This window comes from Xiphophorus couchianus, chromosome 20 (genome assembly GCF_001444195.1).
Source record: "Xiphophorus couchianus chromosome 20, X_couchianus-1.0, whole genome shotgun sequence".
Lineage (NCBI taxonomy): Eukaryota > Metazoa > Chordata > Actinopteri > Cyprinodontiformes > Poeciliidae > Xiphophorus > Xiphophorus couchianus.
In genome coordinates this window covers 28,919,165-28,941,873 of record NC_040247.1, presented here as the reverse complement: position 1 = coordinate 28,941,873, position 22,709 = coordinate 28,919,165, and the positions used below count along the sequence as shown (strand labels likewise).

General features: G+C 41.8%; 2 protein-coding genes across 6 annotated transcripts; one reads left to right on the top strand and one right to left on the bottom strand.

Annotated features, from left to right (window-relative positions):
• Positions 1 to 206: 206 nt before the first annotated feature.
• Positions 207 to 13,298, bottom strand: ptpdc1a (protein tyrosine phosphatase domain containing 1a). 4 transcript variants are annotated; one of them, XM_028003735.1, is made up of 10 exons: positions 13,069 to 13,298; positions 7,660 to 8,112; positions 5,667 to 5,838; positions 5,499 to 5,579; positions 5,277 to 5,395; positions 4,355 to 4,492; positions 3,212 to 4,275; positions 2,842 to 3,027; positions 2,249 to 2,359; positions 207 to 1,253 (listed from the first exon to the last, which is right to left on the bottom strand). In XM_028003735.1, exons 2-10 carry the CDS (start codon positions 7,745 to 7,747, stop codon positions 1,140 to 1,142), a joined length of 2,073 nt encoding a protein of 690 aa, XP_027859536.1. In that variant the 5' UTR covers positions 7,748 to 8,112; positions 13,069 to 13,298; the 3' UTR covers positions 207 to 1,139. The 4 variants fall into 4 exon arrangements, with proteins under 4 accessions (XP_027859536.1, XP_027859535.1, XP_027859538.1 ...); XM_028003734.1 differs by having other exon boundaries at positions 7,660 to 7,755; positions 13,069 to 13,297; XM_028003737.1 differs by lacking the exon at positions 13,069 to 13,298 and adding an exon at positions 7,470 to 7,539 and having other exon boundaries at positions 7,660 to 7,766.
• Positions 10,201 to 21,009, top strand: barx1 (BARX homeobox 1). 2 transcript variants are annotated; one of them, XM_028003738.1, is made up of 5 exons: positions 10,201 to 12,797; positions 16,321 to 17,156; positions 18,130 to 18,400; positions 19,637 to 19,721; positions 20,575 to 21,009. In XM_028003738.1, exons 2-5 carry the CDS (start codon positions 16,955 to 16,957, stop codon positions 20,740 to 20,742), a joined length of 726 nt encoding a protein of 241 aa, XP_027859539.1. In that variant the 5' UTR covers positions 10,201 to 12,797; positions 16,321 to 16,954; the 3' UTR covers positions 20,743 to 21,009. The 2 variants fall into 2 exon arrangements, with proteins under 2 accessions (XP_027859539.1, XP_027859540.1); XM_028003739.1 differs by lacking the exon at positions 10,201 to 12,797 and having other exon boundaries at positions 13,442 to 17,156.
• Positions 21,010 to 22,709: the final 1,700 nt, after the last annotated feature.

Genomic DNA, 22,709 nt, shown 5'->3' with positions numbered 1-22,709 from the left:
ATTAAATGTCAACACATACACACATACACACACACATATCCACATATATATACAGTATATATCAAAGTTGAAGGACACCAACGCCTCGACGCCTTGATCTAAGGACCTCTGGCCGCTACAGGAAATGGGCAGCTCATTATGTAACTGTTTTCTTTTCACCTTTCAGCTGAACTAATGCTTAGGAATAATTAGTCCACACAACTTGGAATTACTCAGGCATTTATTTCTGTATGAAGCAACCTTTAGATAGTATACCAAAATTATTGGACACCGAAAACAAACCCCACAGTGAAACGTGTCAGGTCTTCCATCAGCGCTCCACGTTCAGCATGTTAGCAGGTCAAAGCAACAATACATCCACACGTGAGACACATAAGGTGAGAGGCAGTATTCAGACTTATCGCAGCTCGCCCACTTTCAAACACACACACACACACACACGCACAAACCATGGTAAAGGATCCAGCCGAAGGAGGTAGTTCTGCATCAGCAGAACATCACAATGAGAGGTTTTATGTTGTAAATAACATTAAGGACATCAAGTTGCACAGATTAACAAAAAGCACAGTGGTCAGTTGAACATGAATTGCCAACACATAGTCAAAGTTTCTTATCTGGCTTGATACTCTATATCAAGTAAAGTAATCCTATTACTCGCTAAGCTTTAGCTGAACTCTAGTTCAGCTGTTTAAAATTTAAAAAAAGAAAAATCGGAATAAATAAGTAATAGTACACCATCTGTATATTGTAAAACATCTTTGGATTTGTCTTACACTTAAATATCATTACTTATTAATTTAATTTCCCTTTAGGATCAATAAAGTATTCTTGAATTTGAATTTGTTAGCAGAAAAAAGAAACGTTTTTCTTAGTCTTCTTACAGGCAGATAAAAGTCAGACACTACAAGAACGTAGTCTGTCATAAACGGCGTAAAAGAAGTCGCAGACAAATGTTTCAAGCTGAGCACAGTGGCACGTTAGCATCAACAATGGCAGTAGTTACCATCTACATATCGATACACTCCTCAGTGAAAACGCTTCAAACTTTACAGGCCGGTAAAGTCCAAAGTACATGGTGCAAGGCGCTGGCTAATGACACGAGCATGGAACCCTGTCTGGAGAAACGAAGCTGAAGCTGATCAGGAGTCTTTGGTCACATCCACAGCTTTGGAATGCAGCTCGTAAAGAAGGGGAGTCAGGATTGCTTTCAGTGTTTTGTACAGTGACTCATTCTCTTCTGAGGCTGGATCAGTCTGGTGAGAGCAAAACAAATGTCTTAGGAGTTCACATCTTCAAATGTTGGGGTACACAGTAGGCGCTTTTCCACTAGCAGGTCTCACTCTAACCGGTTAATGTGCGGTCCGGTTCGGCTCGGTTCAGTCCTGCACCGGGAGGTGAGCTTCTCCGTTATACACTTTGTTCCTCAGTATTGTGGTTGGGCTGTGAGCGAGCAGCGGCGGCGGTCAACTCTCCCTGATGTTCGCAGTGACGCTCAGTAATGGAGAACCTTCAGGTTCTCATTCTAATGGACTCAAATGAACCCAGATATTTCATTTAGTCTTACAGAACTTCATTGCTTCCCTAAACACAATGATAAAGACTCAGATCAGCTGATTATTCCACGATACATACAAATATCACATTCTGGCACTTAATTAAATTTTTTTTAAAGTGCAACCTTTTGGATTTAGGTAATGAAGTCAAAACATGTAAATTAATAGTCAAGCATGAACTTTTTTTTTTTTTATCCAAAATGTTATGTAGTTCTAGTGTTTCACGTTGACGGCGCAAAGCTGCAGATCAGACAGAAAGCTGACCGCAGCTTCAAATTTCACTTATAACATGGGGAAAATGTCTTGTTATAAGTGAAATAATCTGCCAATGGAACTGGAACTTTTTCATCAATATTAAGGAACTACTGACCTGAAACAAGCTTCTTCATCTTGTTGAAAAGTTACTTATAAGTTACTTTTGTCTTATTTCAAGTGTACTAAGATATTTGCACTAGAAACTCGACCAAAGTTAATTGGTAAATTCTTGCGTTTTTTTGCAGTGAAGCTGTTAATCAAATCGTTTTGGTGCCGTATCTGGCTCGGCCCGGCTAGTTCTACCCTTAAAGTAGGTACGAAAATCTGACAACAGCCGGGCAGAGCCGCTGCGGATCTGCTAATGGATCTTGACAGGGGTGGACCGGAACTGAACCGGTTAGAGGCGGGCTAGAGGAAAAGCGCCTAGTGTTAACACCTACCCTGGTGAACACTTTGATTGTCTTGTTGAGGAAACACATCAGCACGTCTTCAGGCACAGGCAGGAGATGAGCAGCACACTCGAGGATGCACAGCAACGTGAGCCTGTGACCCTGGAGGTTGAATTACAGCAAGTTAGTCAGACTTGGTAACTTGGAAGAAAGCATGCATTCTCACATACTCTGAAGACGCATACTTGAAAGATACTTTTGTCCTCAAAATATTTCTGTTTGAGGACATCCTGAAAAAAAAAAAACTTTCTGGTGTATGGGGTTCTTAAAGGTGAGAAGATAACACCCTGAAATACTCTATTGTGTAACTCCTCCACATGACTGCATAGTATGTAAAGTAGCCCATTAGCAATAACATCAAAGGACGTTGCATCAACACCTGGTTTTATGGTATTTTTTTACTGTAAAATTTAGTAGAAAACAGTTTTTAACCAGTTTTTTTTACTGCTAAAAATTGTTTTAAAAAAAAGGTTGTTTTTCTTACCGCAAAGTTTGTGAGAAAACGTGTTTGAGGACACTGAAGATGTTTAAATTAAGCAGTTTAAATGATTTTGTGAGCATCACAGACGTGCTGACGCAGCTACCTTTTCCAGAGAGTTGATGGCAGTCAGTGGGTTTACATTCTTCTCACTGAGGGATAGCACATCGTCATGGCTGATGACTGGATCCTTGAGTTGCTCCAGCCATGACCACATCAAGCTGGAGAGGACCACCGGGTCTCTTTCATTACACAGCCTCTCCCAAGTTCCCTCTCTGGAGTTCAGCTCTGTCTGTACGCAACAAGAAACGCTGAGGATCAATTTACTGAAACACAGGAAGTGGCTGACTGACTGAACTATGAAAGAACTGCTGCAGGTTCACTCCGTCAGACAAGACAAATCTGGATTTAGTTGTTAAAGGCTTCACCGAGCCTGGACTGCCATTTGCATTGGGCAGAATAAGAAAAGATTTTACCTGCCACATTAAAACGTTGGAGGAGACCTCCTTGTCGACCAGGTCTGTGGCCAGAGCTTTGGCCACCATCAGACGTCTGTTATCATGGGAGAGTTCAGACTGGAGGCTGATGTGAGGGGCTTCTGGGGCATCGCCTGGGTCAGCTCCTCCATCCACATACTCCACACTGGAAACTAAGCTGCTCTGGAGTGGAAAAGGTGGCAGCGTGGCATCAAAGCAGGATTTCTTTCCAAGCTCTGACAAATGAGAGCTTAAACTGCGATGCCTGTTATGTAAAACACACATGCCCAGGTCTTGTTTGGCTCTTGTGTGAGAGTTCGTGTCTTGCGTACAGGGGTAACAGCAGCCGGACTGGTTGCAGGTCTTTAGGTTGCCGTGAGACGAGCAAAGTCTCGTCCGGCAGCTGATTGGTTTACTAAGGTTTTCTACGCGGTCCTGGTACATTCCATGCTTGTGGAGCAAAGAGTCGCTGAGACTCCGGTTGTTAGACAGAAATCTTTGAGGACTTCCTAGGTTCTGTTGTCGCCACAGTGGGTCCAACTCATTGTCACTGGCGAGTGGTTGATCACCTGAGGTTCTGCTCGGCTGTGGTGGAGGGCTGAGCATGTCTGATGAACAAGGTAGGAGCGGAATCCCTTTCCCCATCATTTCCTTCCCCAGCTGCTGAAGGGCCTGCTGGGACACGGTCTTCTCCACCTCGGCGGTGAGGTCGGGCATCTGCAGCCACTCCTCTTCGATCACCACCTGTCTGTTGGCCGAAATGTCCACCAGCAGCCTGCACACCAGCTGAACAATCTTTGGCACGTTCTTCATCTCCCGGGCCTCGTAGCCATGCAGTAGGTGACGCTGCCGGGTAAGGTACTGGGACAAGGTGACGGCACTTGCTTTGGGTTCAGTGCATGAGAACACACTTCGCAGAGGAACCAGGAACTGGGCAAACTCCCTGACACACAGCAGCTGGCCTCTGGTCTGGATGGAGTTGGGCCTTTTGGCTCGAACAAACAGGATGGCTTGATCACCGTTCATCCGGGTGGTGAAAACCAAATAACATGCCAATAACACACCTGAGTGAAAGGAAATTCAAACGTTTAGAAGAAAAAGTGAGAATCTCTGCCATTCTGAAGAGGAGTCTGGCATACAAACCTGTTCTTCCGAGACCAGCATGGCAGTGGATGGCTATTTTTCCTTCTTGAACAGCGAACGACATAACTTTCACCATATCAAGCACTGTTGTCAATGATGCTACACCGTAGTCTTTCCATCCAAAGTTGTAATAATATACTGAAAGAAAGTCAAACAACAAATAACAACTGGCTCATTGTGTTCCTCATGTGATCTGATCATTTTGGCACTTCATACATGATCCACTTCTGTTCCTCTCATTGTCAACATCTATTGTTTAAATGTTTTTTTCACCCAGGAAGAGATGAACAGACAATGCTTCAATAAAAGTTACCATGTTGCCTGGCGACATCGTCCCCACCCTGAACAGCTACTTTATTGAGACAATTACAAAAAATAAACCAGTGTTCCAACACTACAGAACATACAAAAGAGTTTGACTGATAGGTGTTGTTCTGTCCTTGGTGCCAATGTTTGGCAACCATGGTAGCAGATGGCTGGAATTGGCAGAGGTACAAACTTCATGTGGCCTTTAGATTAGCTCAAGAACAGCGCACAGAAGGCTTCATGGGATTTTGGCAATTTCAAGCTCAACCAACCAAAAAACAAACAATGAAACATCAACATCCATCCATATATACAACAGGTTAACATACTCCTTTGAACATTATTTTACATGCTTGGTTGTTAAATCAGACAGGAAGCGCCTAGCTGGAAGGTACAAACTGACACACGGTCGGAACGAAATGACTTGTGGCGGACCCTAAAAAGTCAGGCAACAATATGAGAAAAACCTCAAATAGTTGGCTAAATGGTCAATGCCCTCACCATGATCCAGTTTTAACAGTACTAACAGGTCTGAACGTGTATGATGAGCAATTTGTTTTACAGAAAATACAGCCTTTGCTTTCACCAGTACGGTGCTGCTTGATGTGGAACTCACTTCCTGCCTCCATGAAAGTTTCGGGCCGATAGGTGAAGCCGCTCTCCGGCTCCAGCGGGAAGCCGCAGCTGGCGTGCTCTCCGGGTCTCTGCAGGTTAATAACAGTCTTCACACCACACCTGAGGACAGCATTACACACGTCAACAGGCTAAAGGAATGGAAACATAACCAAAGCTAAAAAAAATAATAAAAAAAACAGCAAGCTCCAGAATAATACAGTACCTTTGAAACTGCTGGATTATATTATATTTCTCTATGGCTTCAGAGGAAGGCCTTGCCATAGCTAGCAAGTTGTCAGTGATCCTATAAATGGGAAATTAGACAATATATGAGGAGGAAAAAACAGGATGGACCAATCAGCTACGAGCTTAGAAAGACCTGTAGACACACCAAGATGAGTAGAGTCCTTTAATAGCTTGCTCCTCATCGCTCCAGCGAGACGGGTTCTCGTATTTACAAGCTTTCCCTCCACAGGCCATGGAGCACTGCACGTGACCAGGGATGACGTGTCTCAGTGTTTCCCCCATCTTGGTGTACTTCGCTGTGGGGACTCTTGCATTGGCTGGGAAAAAAAATGTCCACAGCGTATAAAAATAATGATCAGAAGTATAAATGAGGTGAGAAGTGTTTTATTAAGCTGGAAGAGGCCAGCAGCAACCATCAGAGAGGAGAGCAGGAGCACCAGAGCAGAGCTGGGGCATTTAGCATAAAAAAGTGCAACAGTTCCTAAATCTGCTGGAAATGATTTTAATCATTTCAGAAAGGCTGTTCTCAGTTCTGAAACATGAACTGAACTGGTTCAGGTATCGCAGGCTTTCTGGGCTAACAGACACTGCAGAGTTAGCAGCTCTGTGCGTAGGGTTAACAGTCAAACACGGTGGTGGCAGTGTGATGGTTTGTGGCTGCTGTGCTTCCTCAAGACTCGAGAAGGGCTAGCAGGAGAATGTCCAAGAAATTGAGCCCAATCAAACTGGAATAATTGGGGTTCAAGGTCATTATCGTGGCATGAAATCAGCAATATACTGAACCCTCACTATAATGCACTTGACCTTTCGCGGCCTCGCAGATGGTTCTGGTTTTACACTGTAAAAACACGCATTGTGTTCTGCGTCCTGATTGGCTGTCAATCAATGTCCTTACTGTCCAGTACAAAATGTGTTAGGCTTGGCAAATTTACATGTTTGCAAAAACGTCAGCGAGCAGCACAAGAACGAGACCCTCTCCTGTGTCATTCATCACAGTTCGCTAATATAATCGAAGGTGGCATGTCTGTTTAGAACAGGGGTGCATAACACACCTGGCATAACGCACCTGGATCAAATAATGGCTTGTTAGAAGGCCTAAGAAGAACGTTGACATGTTGAAAAGGTTGTTGGTACTACCAGTTAGAGAACTAAAACATGCAGGATGCCGGCCCTCGAGGACCAACTTTGGGAACCACTGGTTTAGAAGAATCTTCTTGCTCAGTAGAAAAAAAGAGAACGCCAACAACTACCCATAACTATGTTCTTCTCTCAGAACAAGACACCTGCACCACGGCCTTCAGTAGAAAAAGACGCTACAGCAGATGGAGTCAGCACAGAGAAGCCCAGTCAGAGGAACTGTAAAATACGCGAGTCACAATGTGCCCAACCTCGTTGGTTGATTATTAAAATTATTATTTTACAGTATTTCTAAAAACTGTCAGTTATTTGTAAGAAACCTTTTCTATTTTAATTTCTTAAAACAAATGCTTGGGCCTGAAAACAGATTTTGGTCTTTGGTTTTGTTCTATAGTACTGTGTAATAATAGTAACAAATTAAAATTATCGCAGGTTATTTTTGGAACGTAACCCCCACGATAAACGAAGGTTTACTGTATGCTATTGTCTGGCTTAAGCATACAATAGTGTTTATTTTTTTATCTTTTTATATTTGCAATTATTTTACACTTAACTCTGTGCTGTTGTTGAGATCACTGCCCAGTAAAACTTGAAACTGTTATTATTCTAAAACATTCTTACCAAGAACACACTTTATTATTTTTTCAATTACCAGAATAAGTATAAATAACTATTTAAGAATTCGATTTCATTCAGTTCACTTTATTCATGCAGTGCACATCACGTCACCTAAAAACAAAGACCTGAAACTCACCAAATCTACAATAAATCAATCAGTTTCTCACATGTGACATCCAATCAGGTGTATTACCTGCAAGAGGAAACAGGATGCGTCACATTTCTGAGTTACACAGATATCCCGCCTCAAAGTGAGAGCAAACCTGTAAAGAATCTCTAATTTAACAAGATACAGAGGCATGACTATAGGTTTATGGTCCTGCCTAGAGCAACAGCAGAAGAGTATGCATGTGTTGTTGATTGTGCTGCAGAGTTTTCCCTACCTGCCTCCATCTCTGCGCCGACCTCCTCTGTACGGGGAGCCCTGACGGAGTGGGGCAGGTCGCTCAGTATGCTGACACCTGCTGCCATGACCGGGGCTGAAACACGAGAACAAACGGTGTGTCAGCAGGTGGAAATACACAAAACGGAACAGCCAAGCAGCAAACAGGCAGGAGCTCCGGCTGTGCCAATTACGCAGACGGTTACTGGGCGCTCGCGCGTCGGAGCTGCGATAGGCGTAAGCAGCGTTGCCTGGCAGGACACCTCAGGGGAGAGAGGGAGAGACACATGTCAGGCAGACCACAGAAGCACAGGGAGCAGCTGGGCGTAGCATCAGCACCGCTGGGAGCAGCTGAAGTACCAACAAGTGTTGCCATGGAATGCACCATCTGCCTGCCTCCATGTTTGCTCTGGGGTCTCATGTCCTGAGCTTCACTCTGGGCTGATGTTTGCACCTGCAGCAAAGCACAGACATGAGATCTCTCTTGGTTTTAACCTCCCTTCACTGATTTGCAACTCCAGCGTGATGATGGGAATCGATTCTCCTCTACAAGGCTGATGGCGCTCTAATCAATTATTCAGTTGAGCACATCCACTTGCTGTAGCAGCGCTTCAAGCAATCAGGACTTCTGTGCTCACACTACAGATTCATTGACTCCCGTAGGAAAGGTTTGGTCACTACTAGGTTTCTAGACATCAGTTTGGCTTGGGGGAACAGATGTTTCGTATGATACTGTGAAACTCCAATCAGAGCTCTGCATGTTCAGTGTTGCATGAGTGAAATTCAGCACCTGTCGGATCCACTGATCCGTTAAGGATGGAGCTGGACTGTTGGGAATAACAAACATTTCCTTGACCTCTGCCAGCTCTTTCCTCTTTGATTCAGTCGATGAGACGAGTTTAGTCAAACAGCAGAGTGGCAGGATAGATGTGCAGCGTATTCACACCCCTTGAACAATGCACAAAATGCACAAAACAACCTCAGTATGTTTTAATTCTAAAATTGTTGAGTGCGCATGATGAATGATATCTAGCACAGCCAATTACCTTCACCTGATTATTAAATAAAGTCCACCTGTAACTGGAGGATGAACCAACTGAAGATCTGCTGAGATCAGGGATCATTAAATCCAGGCCTCCAGGGCCGCTGTGCTGCAGGTTTTAGAAGCATCTTTGCCTCAGAGTACCCAAGTCATGTAATGAGATCATTAGCAAGACTCTGGAGAACTTCACTCCAAACTGAGGAGGTCGTTCAGTCGTTTGGTTGGGGTGTGTTGAACCACGAGGCAGTACCTGCAGTACAGGCCCTCAAGGACTGGATTTGAAGACTCCTGTCCTGGAAGATGAAAACAGTCCTGCAAAAACACAAAATCTTACCAAATATTTCCGATCTAGTTAGGGCTTAAACGATTCCTCGAGTGATTTGAGTACCTCGATTATTAAAATTCCTCGAGGAAAATGTACCTGCCTCGAAGCTTCGTTAATTTCTATTTGATTATTTAGCGCACCGTGTTCCGGCCGGGTTATTATTACTTGCCTTGCAAAGCGCTCTGACTTCCGCCTGAGTTGCTGACGAAAGCTAACTGTAAGCAGCATAACGTCCAGTTTTCAAGTTCGGCCTGGGAGGATTTTATTGATTCGTGATAATGTCCGGGTCTTTGTCGTTTTTTGGGGGGACCAATAAGCATTCTTAAAATGACTGGAGCGATGCTTGGAGTACGGCAGCTTTTCTCCTCCCGGAGCTGCTGCCTGGTGGCGGTTCAGAGCGAGCGGCGGGGAAGAGCGCTGCAGGTGTGTTTATACAGGTGAGCGGATAGACTGAACACTGCGGGCGGCTGCACATTAGATGATTAACGTAAGTGTAGCTTTATGGATGAACCGGAAAATTTATTTCATATCATCCCGGTCTCAACAAATAAATGTCTGGGCACGGTGAGAGTTCATCTAGTAAACTGACTGAAGATGAATACATAAATGAAAAGCTAGAGTACAGACATTTCTTCAGATTCTTGTATAACTTTTCTTCTGTTTATCGTAGAAAGCGAGCTATTATTGTTACAAGTTCATTTTCCAAACTACAGAAAAGTTATTGTTAGGGAAGCTCAAATGTGAAAAATTGGACTGATGTTGATATGTGATAGTAATACTGCCGTTAGATTTACCAATGTTTTATTTTAGCTATTTTTTTTTTATCCGATTACTTGATTAATTGTAAGAATAATCGATAGATTACTCGATTACAAAAATATTTGTTTACAACAGCCCTAGATCTAGTTTTTAGTGTAAATATCTTCGCATTCTTGAAATAAGATAAAACTAACTCACAAGTAACTTTTCAGAAAGATATAGAAGCTTGTTCCTTAATATTCATGAAAAAGTACTAATTCCATTGGCAGATTATTTTAACAGTACATTTTTCCATGTTATAAGTAAAATAATCTGCCTATAGAACAAGTACTTTTTCCATCAATATTAAGGAATAACTTAAAACGAGCTTCTTTATCTTTCTGGAAAGTTACTTATAAGTTAGTTTGTCTTATTTCAAGTGTACTGAGATATTTGTACTAGAAATTAGACCAAAAATACTTGAATCATGACCTCTGACCTTAACTAAAGGCAGGAGCTTTAAATGCTGTTCAAGGTGGGACTGTGCAATATGACCTAAAAGATCTATTTCAATATATTTGAGCTTTATCTCACCACGTAGACTGTGATATTTATGATTAGGCACATTAACCAGGTGAATACACTTGGATAAAAACTCAACCAACTATGTGACTAATAATCTGAGTGGCTCTACTGACAACTGAGGTTGAATAATGTATTTAAGATGACATCAGTCCGCAGCAGAGATCGGAATAAAAGCTAGAATAAACATAATCAAACGCAGTTCTATCCAGTTCTAACAAGTTCTATAAAGAGGACTAAATATTGCTACAGAAACTTATATAGATGTTAGCAAGATGAACAGAACATTTTGTTTGCCGCTTTAACCATTTTATATTGTGAAGAGGTGATGGACTCCTACTGAAAGCTATCTTTACCAACCTCAGATCCAGCTGGCGTTACATCACTGCCTGTACGCGGAGTTACGCTCCTGAACTCTATAAATAATAAACCATGTAAAGTTAGAACCTGTAGAGGGGTTTTTTTCCGCTTTTTTTTTCTCTTTCAAGATGTAATCCACACTTCCCCTTAAAAACTGATATGGCACTGAGGGCTGATCTAAGACTGGCTGAGGTGTTTCCGATGGGTCAGAAGGGTCTTGACATCACCTGGTGTTGTTCACGTGGAGCTCCTGATGACAATTAAGCTCTTCTTCCTCACAAACGTGACACGCGCGCAGCAGATTAAAAACGCTGAACTTAGTCAATGCAGCGACAATTAATTTCTACAGTACCGTTAGTAGGGGACATGGCAACCACGGCGCTGCTCACATTCATTGTTGCTGCACACCCTCACGTCCACCGGGAGGACTTAGGAGAGATGGTGCGAAAGCTGAGAGTTTCCTGCCACGCTCCTAATGAGCGCGGCATGTGAGAGTCATTCCCGGTGAGTGCTACGAAAGAAATATGCCCAACGAGATGATGTTTCTCTCACCATGTTTAATTTATGCCAATGTGTCTGGAGGGGCACCTGATCAGACAACAAAGGACTTGGGCAGAGAAAAGTGTCTGCACAACGACGTGGAACAGCATGAATGCAATTGGCGATGGAATCTTACTGATCTGGAAGACACACATAGGATAGAAAAGGAGCATTGGCTCAGTATGGTAAAACGCGGCTCCCTGTGGGTAACGAGTCGAGAAACGCTCCCGTCTTTGACAAGGATGGAGAGTTGGTCGTCAAGTCCCATCATTTCCATTATGGGATTTTTAATTGCGTCAACCCTTGTATCCTCTCGGGGCAAGTTTTCTTGTTTCGACAACAGCTTCACCAATAGATTTGAGTCTCAATGGCTAGCCTCTTTGGCAGCCTGGGCAAACCGCCTTTCCTTTATGTTATTCTGTCTACCATTATTCTGTGAGGGTCAGTTGGAGTCCAGTAAGCGAGATGATCAGACCTACCTCCTGTGTCGTCCTTCTCACTCCTCCACATTTGGTGACCCGAAGGCAAACAGGTCGAGGTTTAATGGTAAAACCAGCTCCTCTCAGGGCACGCCTGCTACTGGGGAACCTCTGCTGGTGTCCCTGGTTTCTTTTTCTGGGGCTGTTAAGATCCCAGATATTTGGCTGCATAATGCACCTTCATGGTTTGTCCACCAAATTTGCTCTTCGTGGGATTTCCTCTGACGACACAAGGAGCAGTTATGTGGTCGCCTTGCTGGATCCGCTGTCCACCAGGGAGTGATGACCTTGCCTCCGATTTATTGACCAGCCGATTTAACCTTAATTTTGGGAGATTGGTGATCAGCTGATACTTACATGTGAAGCCGATCTTATCCCCCGATCTCATCTACTTTGGCAAAGGCCTACAAATTAACCACTGTCCTCTTCTACTCTCTCGTGAGAGGGGTTTGACTGATAAACCGGCCCACCAGGTCACGTCTGTACGTTCGCAATTTCACCCCACTACAGCCAACCCAGTGACTTTCTTGCTATATTTAGTGACATTTCAAACAAACAAAAAAATTGGAATCAGCAGGTCAGGCTTTTTAAAGATCGGTAATTGGCCAGAAAACTACAATTGGTGCAACCCTATTTCAAAGTCAGAGCAACTGCTACTAGGACATATTAGGGCACTTCAGGTTCTCTTTGCTGACAACCTTCATAGAGATACGCTATTTGTTTCCAGGTTCTAATACCTGATGGGGGCCAACAATACAACCTGGACTTCTGGAACACCTCAGCAGAACCACAGGTAGATCTCTTCCGAGCCACGCTGCATTGATGCAGTAATTTATAGAAAAGAAGCCCGGACTGAGAGCAGATACTATATCTTTTGGGTTTTCATTAGCTACAATCTCCAAAAGCAACAGAAATCAATCTTTGAAATATATCACTCTGCTTGTAAATAATACTTAGAATATGAGTTTCACTTTTTGAACTCAACTACTGAACTAAATGAAAGCGGAGTCAGCAAGATATGCAGTACAGCTCAGAGGAAACCACTGATGAGCGTCCAGGCTGTCACCGACTCGGTCAGTAAACCTGTCCGGACCCACAGTGCTGTTTTTACCAGCTTCTAACAACACCGTGTCATGACCCTACAGATGACTGACGCACACTCTTTACTCGGTGGCATTTTTTTTAACACATCTTCGTGACAGAGCTGCGGCAGCAGCTCCGTCTGTGTCCTGGTGCTGATGCTGCAAGCTGAAGACTTAGCGTTAGCTAATTAGCTTACTGTACTTTAAAAGCCCAGGCGCGGGCTAACCAATAGGATACCAAGGAAAAAAGGGACAGAATTACCGTCTTCCTGTCGTCCTTGAGCGGGGACGTTTTTACAGTGTCTGACATCGTCTCGTCATCTCCCCGAAGCCGCCGTTATGTTAACGCTGGCAGGTCGCAAAGCGCTCCGTCCTAGCGGCCACATCATTTGGTCAGCGAGCTAACTAGCCTACCTAGCAACCAGCCGGGGACAACGGCCCAGAGGCACCACGTGATCTCTGTCTCAGCTCAGCAGTCTATCTATCTATCTATCTATCTATCTGTCTGTCTGTCTGTCTGTCTGTCTATCTATCTATCTATCTATCTATCTATCTGTCTGTCTGTCTGTCTGTCTGTCTGTCTGTCTGTCTGTCTCTCTCTGTCTGTCTGTCTGTCTGTCTGTGACCTTTGGTACATTTTTTGTCGTGTGTTAAGAACCTTAAATCCTCTTTTTACCAGATCACAGATAAGTTTGCAAAAATTACCAGAGGCACTGTTGCAAATTAAATACAGTTTATTGAATTCATAAATGCCTATGGACAAAAATGGTCAGTTTATTTTATTGTATAAAAATGACCACACTAAAAGTAGGAGTCTATGCTGGCCCTGGAAACCTATAGCTGAGAGACATAGTTAAAACCCAATTAAATAAAGTTAGACTGCTTGGGGGAGGAATAATAATAAGGAAAACAAAAATAACTAAATGCACCTAAGTCCTCCCCAACAAAAACACACTCACACAAAAATCCCTGGTGAATACAGCAAAGAAAAGAAAAACTCTCCTTCCACTAGTCTCCTCAATCTAAATAAAACTATGCAGGGACAGCATAGGTCCTTTTTTGTTTAAAACAAGCCAGAGGGCTAGACAATAAAAACTCCCCTTCCTTTAACAAAACCAAAAAAAAAAGAGAAGAAAATACTTTGGTCAATAATAACTATCCAAAAAAAAAAAAAAAAATTCTAAACTAAAACAAAAACTGAACTGAAACAGTAGCAGGCCAACCTACACACAAAAGAGATCAAGTTAGACAAGCACCTTAAGTAGCCAGATAATAAGAAACTGCCTTTACCTTCTCTAAAGTGAAACGGCGCTCTGTACATGACTCTCTAGAGGTATGTTACCTACAACAATCAAGTGGAGGAATCAGAAATTATTCTGAACCCACCTCACGCTCAATGTTAAACATATCTCTGCACGAATCATCAGCCTGGGATCTGATCTCCTCAGCGATCTACCTGCTTTTAAATGTAAATGCTTATTACCTGTCTCTTCTTTATTTCACTTTTTTTTTTGATAAGGAATTACTTACTCAGAGGATTTGGGACAAATGGTCCAGGGATATTTATTTGTGTACTACCGACACAAACTGGTATTCCAGATCTTTTTAAGGAAATCTACTCTCCATACTTCGGAGTCTTATCAAAATCTTTTAAAAAGCATCATCCAAACTGCTCCCAGTAACAAAGCCGTCCTCTCTGATCTGCTAAGTTGCCTTTTTCTTGGAAATCTTAATCCAGAAAGGCTTGAATATAAATACTGGTGACAAACGTTGCCTTCAGGATCACTTCAAAAACCAGATACGTTCAAGTAGTTTTGAAAAAAGAAGACATGGTTTTTTTTTTAAAGATTTAAGATATTTGGTATCTTCTGTTGTTGCTTTAGTTGTCTGACAATTATGCCAGATGCATTTAGTCATTATACATGGCTGCCATGGCCTGTAGGGCCTCATCTGTTTTAGACTAGATCCACAGCATTAATCTTAGCCCTGCTGGAGAGACAGTAACACTTTTATAACAACACAGCAGGCCTTGGGATCACCACTGACCCAGCAAGTAGCAGATCCTTTACTGCCCCCTTGTGGACTGTTCCCCCACTACCAGTCATTAACGTCCAGAAAACAGGATGTGGTTGTAGTAATATTTTATAAAAGAATTTTAAACATCTTGGCAATTATTTTAATGATGCCCTGTTTATATTCCAACTCTACCAAATGTCAGCATCTAAAAATCTTTTCTGCAGCTGAAATGGACAAACAGCACCGTCTACACCTGCTGCCATTTTGCTAAGCGATAGACAGGAAAGAATAGGGAATTGGAATTTATGTGATGTAATTGTGAAAATGGTCTATATCCCCTTTGAGGCAATGTGCGTCCCGGCATGGACTAATATTAATAATATTAAATGTTAAAATACCTAATAATTTATTGATATGTCCAGGATATGTTTTCAGGAACAGTAACTTTTTTTAACACCCAGTACTCTGATGAATTGCTTTTATTCAGATGATCATGTTATCTGAATAATCTCTGTGATTCTAATGTCTCACTTTTTAAAATGTATCATACATCTATTGTGCAATGTAAGTTGATTGATTCAGCTTAGGGAATGTGTATCAATAGGTGGCTCCATTTAATAACTTAAATATTAGTTTATTGTGACCATTGCTAATTTAATACAGAGAATAAGTTTTGATTGAGTGACTAACGGGTTTTCCATCAAATTTTGAATTTGCAGTGTACAAAAAAAAAACAAAAAAAAAAAAACTGAGTCGTGTTTTAGAAACCAAACATGTTTAAGATGTTTAAGGACCATCATCCAGATTAGTGAGAAAATCTTTGCTGTTGTTCGCAGACATCCCCAGGGATTAATTTGTAATCATTGGAGGGACCACCAGAGGGAGACATATTTCAGAGGAGTACAAAGCAAAACAACAAACAAAAAAAAATTACTCTTATAATATTATCATTGTTTCAATTGCCAATGACGTTTCCGATTAGATTTGTGCTACAATCAAATTTCACAACAATACTTTTTTTTTTTTTTTGATCAGTGACCGACCAAAATCTTTTAAACGAAATCCGCAAGAAAAATCGTCAACTTCTACGAGATTTCTTATTTCATCCTCGATTTCTTAGGTGGCCTGTATCCTTCATTCTTCAATGTTCTAGTCTTCTAACTTAGGGTAGTTTGTGTTTTATTCTGCTTATAGAAGCCTTGATGCAACAAGGGAGTTTTCTAAATTAAAAAAGTAGCTAATCTGATTGTCAACTTCAAGTAAGTTGCAAGTCTTACTGAAATTTTAGCTCAATGATTCAAGATGGATTAAAAAACCCGCTGAGGTACTCGGGCTATGAGGTAAAAAAAAAAAAACACCCACAAAAAAACAAAAAGCTAAATAAGAGCTTATTTTTAACACCGCACAACTAAGTCTGACTGTTGCACTGCAAGAAATAAACCAACTCAAAATGTTTTAATATGTTTTATATGTAAAATATATCATTTTATCCTTTTAGGACCAGCTTCTCTATTCTCAGCCTGCTCACCACCATCACCATCATCAGGCTAAGAGTTCCTAGTTGAAGTTGCTTCAAGTGTCCTTGCTCCAAGTCCTCATTTACCTCTGTTTTGAATAAGTCCACGCAGGACACGCGTGCCTTTGCATGGAGGTTTAGCTGCAACAAAGGCAGAAAGCTGCAAGGGCAAATCCCGGGCGGGAGAGAGGGAAGGAGGGTGGAGCCACGCTGGAACTCTTAACTCCAAAAGGCTTATTCCCGCTCTCACTACCAAGGTGCCGGGTTCCGCGGTCCGCAGGAACAACCCCCCCAGCAAGGCCATGCACGGGTTCCGGACTCAGGCCAAGTGATCGCCATCGGCAGTAAGATTCCTCCGCAAAAGGAAAAATAAAAATAAAAATCATCTGGGGGAGGAAAAACAAACAAGAAGATTAAATCTCCATCAGAGGACTTTGGAGATTAGGCTGCCTGTGTTTGGCATCTCCGAGCTGCTGACTCGATGCCGCGGAGGAAAAAATGACTTGTGACTCGGGCCTCTGAGGGAGCGATCATCCGTGTCCGAGCTTTTTTTTTTATATATATATTATTTTTATTTATTTATTTTTTTTAAGTGCCGACAGGCACGGGCCGAAGCATGCAGCACCCGCTGGACATGGGCGCCCACTACTACCCGCCCGACGTCCAGCCGGACCACAGGACTCACCGCTACAGGAGTTTCATGATAGAGGAAATTCTGACGGATCACCCGGAGCACAAAACGTCAGCGCCGGCCGGAGAGCTGCTCAAGTTCGGGGTGCAGGCTCTTCTGTCCGCCCGGCCGTTTCACAGTCAGCTGGGTGAGATGGAGAACAGATGAGCTCGGCCTTACACAAAGTAGACTGGTTAAAAAAATTAAAGGAAAACTCAGTTAGACCTGTAGATTTTTAACCAATGTTCCAAATGTTATCCTTTATCAGCTACTGGAGATTTTGTCCCCTATATTGTTTTAGCTTAATCCCGTGTGATGTTATTCGGATAGAAATTTGGATTGTTGTCTTTAATGCAGCTTCTTTATCTGTCAAATCAATACGCAAAATTGTGTAAAAAGAAAAAAAAAAGTTGCGATTTCCAAAAACTAATTAGATTTAAAAAATAATGCATACATTCAGGAGGTTTTAATGAGTAAAATGCAAATGTTGCTAATTATTATTTTTCAGTTTTGTAAAATTGTGATTATCTTAAATAGCTTTCAGGGTAGCGGCTTATTTAGTTACGACGGTCCCGTATTTTGGTTATTATTGTGTAAACAGTGTTTAGCTTTTTCAAAGAAATAATATTAAATTCCTCGGTGTTTATGCTTATTAATTACTCCAGTATTTAGTCCGAGCAACGGCTTGAATGTTTAGCTTCGTTTTTATCTTTTATTTTTCAGCTAAAGTTTCCGGTCCAGCTGTGAGCGCGTGCAGGATGAGTTATGAGCTCACTTTGCTAATCTGTGCTTTTATTTCCTGAAAACCACCAAAGCGACGAAAAAATAAAAGCAGGTTTTGATTTCTGCCCTGTTTCTGAGGTTCTGCGATTCCTTGACGTCTCTGATAAGCTCAATTCAAAGCGGATTAATAAGGTTAAATTGTCATTTCTTTGTCAGTAAAACATAAAAGTCCGTTTAAACGTTAACGGCAGTAAGTGCGTGATGAACTTACTGCTTTTTTGTCGAGTTCCACTTTCGAGGCGACGTCATTGTAAAACTCGTCTGTTGAGCTACAGTTTACCTTCAAGAAGCTGCTATTTAAACTCGACCTCAATGTTTCCTCTCCCACGCCGCCGCAGTGCTAAAAGACGACCAGGCGAACCTCCTCAAGTTCCCCTTGTCCTGCACGCTGGGCTCCCCGCTTCTGTCCGCCGCTCCGGGCCTGCAGGTCGGACCCGCCGGCCACCACCTGCCGCTTGACCTGCACCTGCGCGGGAAGCTGGAGCACGGAGCCGACGGCGGCGGGAAGAGCAAGAAGGGCCGGCGGAGTCGCACCGTGTTCACCGAGCTGCAGCTGATGGGCCTGGAGAAGCGCTTCGAGAAGCAGAAGTACCTCTCCACCCCGGACAGGTGCGTCCACTCCTGGGCTTTCACCCAAAGCCGGTAGGCTTCAGCTCAGACATTTTGGTCGGTATTCATCTTCATGTGGGGGAACTAGAGACACACAGAGAGAGAGAGAACAGGCCCTTAATCAGACCTCCGCACTTTCAGCTCGAAATAAATCAAGTCCAATACTTCTTATTGGACTTAGCTATAAACAGCGGCTGTTGTTTTACCTTTCCTCTCTTTTTCCAACTCGTCCAAATATTATTTTTGCTGCAGTCAGCAGTAAAAATAAAAAAAGAGAGGAAAAAGTAAGCGTTAAAGTTGAAGTGCAATTTTTATTTAATAAAGCAATTTGAATATGACAAATGACTTACGTGTAGCCTAATATTTACACCTGGCCTTGCGCGAATTGATATTAATCTGGGTTTTACATGTTTTCGTCAGTAATTCATTAGAAAATTGAAATGTGAGGTTCGGGCTCAGGATCCGGTTCCTTTATTCATACCCACCGTTCGGTTCGTGTCCAGACTGGCCCACAGACGGCCACCTTAATCATAAAACAGGCAAACATCGTCTTAAAAAAAAAAAAGTTAAAGACTTTTTATGGACATGTAATAAAAATACCCAGAACTTTGTAAAATAACAGATTTTTCCTAGATGTTATGTTCTCGTAAACGAAGGCTCTCTGCTGAAATCAAACTTACTTTTGGTGGATTTGGACCAAACAGGCCAGTTTTCAAACGGACTCAGGGTGTTTGTAACATAACGTCTTGTGTTCTCATTTCTTTTTGCGCTCTTTTAGTTTGATTAAATCTGGATTTGTTGCTGTTTTATGTTATTCCCGTGTAACATTTAGAAACACAACCAATCCAAAGGGGGAGCGTTGAAGTTGCTCCTGTGTTAGATTGATTGAACTGAACTGTGTTGTCTTAAGATATTTAGGTCTTTACGTCCAAAACGTTCTCTAGCAGTTAGTTAGGCTTGATTTGTAACAATAGGAACATTGTTTGACTTTATGTACAGTTTTTAATTGCAAAATGTAAACTCTTAAAACGAACTGGGCAAAAGAAAACACGAAGGCCTTGACGTTTGAGCTGCTGCTGCTGCATGTTTACACCGAATCTGCAAGTTTAGCATTTAGAAATACAGAAAAAACTCTTAAAATATTCATGTCATTACTTGATTTCTACAGCACGCGTTGTGTTAATATGTTAAATATGGAATACTGAAAAGCATCCGTGTGTGTTTTGCTCCTTGCAGAATAGATTTGGCCGAGTCTTTGGGCCTCAGTCAGCTGCAAGTGAAAACCTGGTACCAGAACAGGAGGATGAAATGGAAGAAAATTGTAAGTTGTGCCCTGATGATGATGATGATGATGATGATGATGATGATGATGATGATATTGGTGCTCTGTATTGCTGACCACAGGAATCTGTTTCACCTTGAAATTTCCCATTCTCATATCAGTGGTAGCAGCAGCTGTGTGTTTTTTTGTGGTTGATGAAATATCAGAGAACTGAGGATTTGTTTGGGGGGGGGAATTGAAAATAGAAGAGTCTTGAAATGGCAACTATCTAGTGCTGCAAAAAACACTAAAAAATCTAACCAAATATTTTTGTTCTAGTTTCTAGTACGCAAATATCTTAGTACGCTTGAAATAAGACAAAACTAACTTATAAGTAACTTTTCAGCAAGATTTAGAGGCTGAAAAGAAGAAGGGGCAAGAAGGGCCGGCGGAGTCGCACCGTGTTCACCGAGCTGCAGCTGATGGGCCTGGAGAAGCGCTTCGAGAAGCAGAAGTACCTCTCCACCCCGGACAGGTGCGTCCACTCCTGGACGCACCTGTCCAAATGTACAAAGTCAATAATCCTGTAATAGTGACGTAAAATTTCTAGTTTCACTGGCTGAATATTTCACTTATAACAAGGGAATAATGTCTTGTCATAAGTGAAATAATCTGCTAATGGAGCGAATACTTAAAAAAAAAAATCAATATTAATAAATTATTTACTGAAAACAAGCTTCTATATCTTGCTGAAAATGTACATATAAGTTAGTTCTTATTTCAAGTGCTCTAAGACATTTGCACTAAAAACTACACCAGAAATGCTTGGTAAGATTTTGTGTTTTTGCAGTGTGGGTGATCATTTACAGCGACACAGACCAGATTGTCTTCTTCTTCTTCTTCCCGTCTGCAGGTTCTACAGGGAGGAGGGCTGGAGTCCCCCACCAAGCCAAAAGGCCGACCAAAGAAGAACTCCATCCCCAGCAGCGAGCAGCTCTCTGAGCAGGAACGACCTGCTGGCGACGCCGACCGTCAGTCCGAGGGGTCAAGCTCTCACTTCGAGAACACACAGGAAGAGTGAAGCAATTCAGCTGGACTCGTGGAACCGCTGGGACGCTCAGCGCTCCTTTAGGAGAACGCTTCCAAGAGACCCGATATGCTCCAGGAAGCAGCCGTGTGGTTTTTTTTTTGGCGTTCCCTCATGATGAACTTGCTGCTGTTCAGGAAGGAACTCAAACCTTTGCAGTAGGTCTGTTTTCACCTTCTAAGGACCCACTTTTACTCATCTGTTTTGCATTCCTTTTTATGTAACTGTGCTATGTTTAATTATTAAATATATTTTCAGTAACGCTTTCCTCCATGTCATTCCAAACAACGTGCGTGTTACCAGAGGGTCGTGTGACTGGAGTCCAGCCAGCAGTCGGGTTTATGTGGACCAGAAAATGTCAGATGTCCTCAGACGTGGAAATGAAAAACACTTTGACAGGAAAATGTTGATAATAGCCGACCAATCCCCGCAGAATCCTAAATCACTCAGCAAAAAAAGCAGGCCGGCAACTGAACGAGCACTCTTCATGTTATGCTGGATGTAATTAAATAAGCTGTTCTGAGGAGTGATTGTGATAAAGGGTCAGGAAACAAATAAAGAGTTCAGTTAGACTAATAGGTCATTTAAAAAACATTTTTTTGGATTTTCTTGTTTGTTTTAGTTGGAACCTATAATGAGTTTTCATGTTACCAGATTTTTTCAAACTTTTCTGAAACATTTTTTTCTTTATTAGCTTAAGAAACTGGAAAAAAAAGGAAGACTCAAAACTGAAGCTGTCACATGTTTTAATATTTAAAAAAAAAATTGCTTTTAGATGTCTCAGTAGGTGAGAGCTGATAATTAAAGTTAGACGTTATATGTTGGATATTATAAATATACTTAAGAATTCATTTGAATTTTTTTTCAGTAAAAAAAAAAAGGTGAAACACATAATTCCACACATTTAATGTTTTCCGCACTTTAAAAAATGTCTCTAATTTAAAATACCGCATACGGTTTTTTTTTTTTTTTTTTTACCGTGTTTGTAAGGTAAAATTCGCAACCACATTTTTATATATTTACCGTAAATTGTAAATTACAGACGTTTGTTTTTTCATTGCAATCTTTATTTCTGCCAAAACGTGAAACAGATCATTTGATCAGATACACAAAGTAACACCAGATGATACACCAGGCTGATAGGAAGAAAACGATCAGTACAGAAATAATAATTGGTATGTTAAATATTTGCTTTAAAGTTATGCGTAAAAGGTTGTTTTAATCAGACAAACAAGCCTCTTCGGAAGGCAAATGAAAAAAAAAGAAACATTCAAAATATCTTAAATTGAATCCAATCGGTTTTCTTAACGTGATGTTAAACTCTAACTCTGCATGTTCTAATAGCTCTACAGCTATTAGAATCTGCTGGATCCAGATGAGCTTCATTCTAATTCTAATTGTGTGCTGAAGAAGGAAAACGTCATCATAATCCCACTGCGCCCAGTGTGCGGCTCAAACTGGAACATATGGCTGAGAGTGGGCCCCCTCTCCGCAGGGCGGAGCCCAATTGTTACCCAACTAAGAAAACTGATATTATTTAACAATAATGTTTTTCAACCAAAAACCCACGCGGCAGCATAATAATATAAAAAAAAATAATGCGCCAAACAAACAAACAAACAGAAATAGGCTGATATCAGCTAAAACTGACGGATCCTGCGCTTTCTAAAGCGCCGCTAAATACAAATTTCAAACGCAGTTGTCTTATCAGCAAAGCTGGCTGCTCTGAATCATCCACACAACTGAATGAAAAATTAAATAAGATATTATTGATTTTTTATTGATTTTTTAGCTGCAACATTTATTTTCCCTCAGAATACATACGAACGAAAAGTAATTTTCACGGCACTCAAAGACGCTTTACGTGAAATCAGTCATTCCTACTCGCGCGCACACGGTTAATGTTTGATTCCGTAACTTATTGGCGTCGACAAGCATTAGTTTGGTCCAAAGCATCCATT

What these genes read in the sequence shown, in the direction of transcription:
- ptpdc1a (XM_028003735.1), bottom strand. Translation starts at nt 7,747, where the DNA reads ATGGCAGCAGGTGTCAGCATACTGAGCGACCTGCCCCACTCCGTCAGG. An exon ending in AAAGGACTCTACTCATCTTG is followed by an intron (nt 5,580 to 5,666) that starts GTGTGTCTACAG and finishes TCCCATTTATAG; the next exon opens with GATCACTGACAACTTGCTAG. An exon ending in CCATCAACTCTCTGGAAAAG is followed by an intron (nt 2,360 to 2,841) that starts GTAGCTGCGTCA and finishes TTCAACCTCCAG; the next exon opens with GGTCACAGGCTCACGTTGCT.
- barx1 (XM_028003738.1), top strand. Translation starts at nt 16,955, where the DNA reads ATGCAGCACCCGCTGGACATGGGCGCCCACTACTACCCGCCCGACGTC. An exon ending in TACCTCTCCACCCCGGACAG is followed by an intron (nt 18,401 to 19,636) that starts GTGCGTCCACTC and finishes TGCTCCTTGCAG; the next exon opens with AATAGATTTGGCCGAGTCTT. An exon ending in GGATGAAATGGAAGAAAATT is followed by an intron (nt 19,722 to 20,574) that starts GTAAGTTGTGCC and finishes TCCCGTCTGCAG; the next exon opens with GTTCTACAGGGAGGAGGGCT.